The 2,236-nt window shown below is 53.7% G+C and overlaps 1 protein-coding gene across 1 annotated transcript; it reads right to left on the minus strand.

Annotated features, from left to right (window-relative positions):
* Positions 1 to 427: 427 nt before the first annotated feature.
* LOC143022692 (uncharacterized) lies at positions 428 to 1,522 on the minus strand. The gene has a single exon (XM_076181020.1). The coding sequence runs from the start codon at positions 1,520 to 1,522 to the stop codon at positions 428 to 430; it is 1,095 nt and encodes a 364-aa protein (XP_076037135.1).
* Between the last annotated feature and the right edge of the window lie 714 nt (positions 1,523 to 2,236).

The following is a 2,236-nucleotide window of genomic DNA, read 5'->3' on the forward strand; positions in this document are numbered from 1 at the left end:
GGCAACTGGTCTATGGTTGACGATCTTCCCACTATGCTTGCCAGCCTTGGGGATAGGCACCACAATGGCGTGTTTCCAAGCTTCAGGAACTATTCCCTCCTTCCAGCACTTGTTAAAGAGGGAAAGGAGAGACTTTTGCATGAGGACAGGAAGGTGCTGCAGAAGTGGGTATGTGACCCTGTCAGCACCTGGGGACTTTTTGGTAGCCTTGGTTGCCCTCAACGCCCATCGCAGCTCCTGAAGGGTGAAGTCTGCGTCCGATCCTGGTGGGGGGGAGAGGTCCATGCGGGCTTCTTCTTCTTGGCGAGCACGTCGTTGATCCTCGGGGAGGTTGTCCGTCGAGCTTGCGTCAGCGAAATGGCGGAGGAATCCCTCAGCTTTCTGCTCCGGCGTACGAAGTAATTCTCCGTCGGGGGCAGTAAGGTCTCTACTTGGAGGGTTGTAGCGCATCTTCATAATCTTGAACTTCTTCCAGGCTGCAGTGAGGTCTTCTTTGTCGTCCCCGCTGTTCCTCCAGAAGTTTAGTTTTTGCCCTGGCGATGGTCCGTTTGCATTCCGCTTTAGTCCTCTTCATGTCAGTAAAGGCTTCCTCTGTTCCCTCTCTCAGGTAGCGTTGGTAGGCCCTTCTCTTGTTTCGGACGGCGTTCTGACAATCGTCTGTCCACCATGGATGACCCCGTCTCCCATTTCCGGTTCTTACTTGGGGGATGGCGTGGCTTGCCGCTGCGAGCACGGTGTCAGTGAATCTGGCGTTGAGGTCCTCTATTGTGGAGTTTGGGTCATGATGACATTGAAAATTTACCAGGAAGGCTTGGAACGCTTTCCAGTCTGCTCTGGAAAGGTTTAACTTTTCCTGCGCTGGTGGGAGATGGAGTGTAGGGGAGAGATGAATGGTGATAGATATGGGGAGGTGGTCTGAGGACATGGGATCGTTGAGGGTAAACCAATCCGTTGCCCCCGCCAGGTTTGAAGAGACGAAAGAGAGGTCGATGGCCGTCTTGCTGTGCCCCGCTACGTCGGGAAGCCTGGTATGACTTCCGTCATTTAGGAGGATCATGTCGGCAGCGTCTAGTTGGGAGGTAATGGTCGGGGAGGTGTGGGCGTAGTTACTGTCCCAGAGTGCATCACGTCGGTTGAAGTCGCCCACCACTACCCAGTTCTCAGGGATGTCCTGAAGCCAGGTGAAGTGCTGGGAAGGCACAGGGTTATACACATTGAAGATGTGTATGGTACGGTCTCCTTCTACCGAGACAGATGTGACCACCCCGTACCCTTCTTCCAGGGATATGCCAGTCAGTTGCCCTGGTTGTGCAGCCAATCCTAGTGCTACATACGTGGCGACACGCGCCTCGCCTGCTTCATCCGTCTTGTAAAAAGGTGGGTAGTGATAGCCAGGCAGGGTAGGGAGTTGGCTTGGTCGCTTGCGGAGAGATTGGAGGGCAATGACCTCGTAGGAGTTCCTTGCGAGATGTTGCACCAAGAGGTCCCAGGCGGTGTTTATCGCCCGGCAGTTCCATTGCATGATTCTAAGCTCTGCCATGGTTTGCAATGTCGGCGATGGAATGAAGGATCAAGAAGATCCCATCTAAGAGGCGAGCCGCTTGAGGATTTGTTCGGGCCAGGTCTTGCTGTAGTATTCTTACGGTTTCCTGAATGTGACCGATGGAGCTATTTAAGGGAGTTTCCGTAAGAGGTGATGAGGGGGCGGAAGGGGCTGCTTGGACAGCATCCGTCTTATTTGGTTCTTCCTTCTTCTCAGGGAGTGTAGGTGTGGAGTCAGTCTGGTTGCTAGAGGGGGTAGCGGTCCTTTTGCGGTTTTTCCTCTTTTTCTGCCTTTTCTCTTTCTCTATGATGTCTTCGTTTGGTAGGGGAGGGGTGGCGTGGGTTGGTGGTGCCTTTTCAGCAGCGCCGGAGGAGTTTGGTGGATTTGAAGTGATGCAAGGGGGCGTATTATCCGGGATTGTAGTGGCAGGTGCCGTTTTGCCTGAGTTCCCGGTCTTCCCCTGAGATTTAGGACGCTTCGGCGTTGTTTCAAAGTTCCTGTCCCGGATCTGTTCTTCCTTAAGGTGGGTGTCCCAGCGTTCTCTGGCGACGGCTAAGGCTTCGGAGAAAGTGACGTATTTTTGGTTCTTGACCTCTTGCGCAGTCTTCCTAATGGCGAACTCAGGGCATTTTGGGTACGCGGCGGAGTGGTTCCCACAACAGTTTACGCAGAAAAGCTGCTTTTCCTGACAGT

Source organism: Oratosquilla oratoria, unplaced genomic scaffold (genome assembly GCF_046742065.1).
Source record: "Oratosquilla oratoria isolate Oo_2021 unplaced genomic scaffold, ASM4674206v1 SCAFFOLD140, whole genome shotgun sequence".
Lineage (NCBI taxonomy): Eukaryota > Metazoa > Arthropoda > Malacostraca > Stomatopoda > Squillidae > Oratosquilla > Oratosquilla oratoria.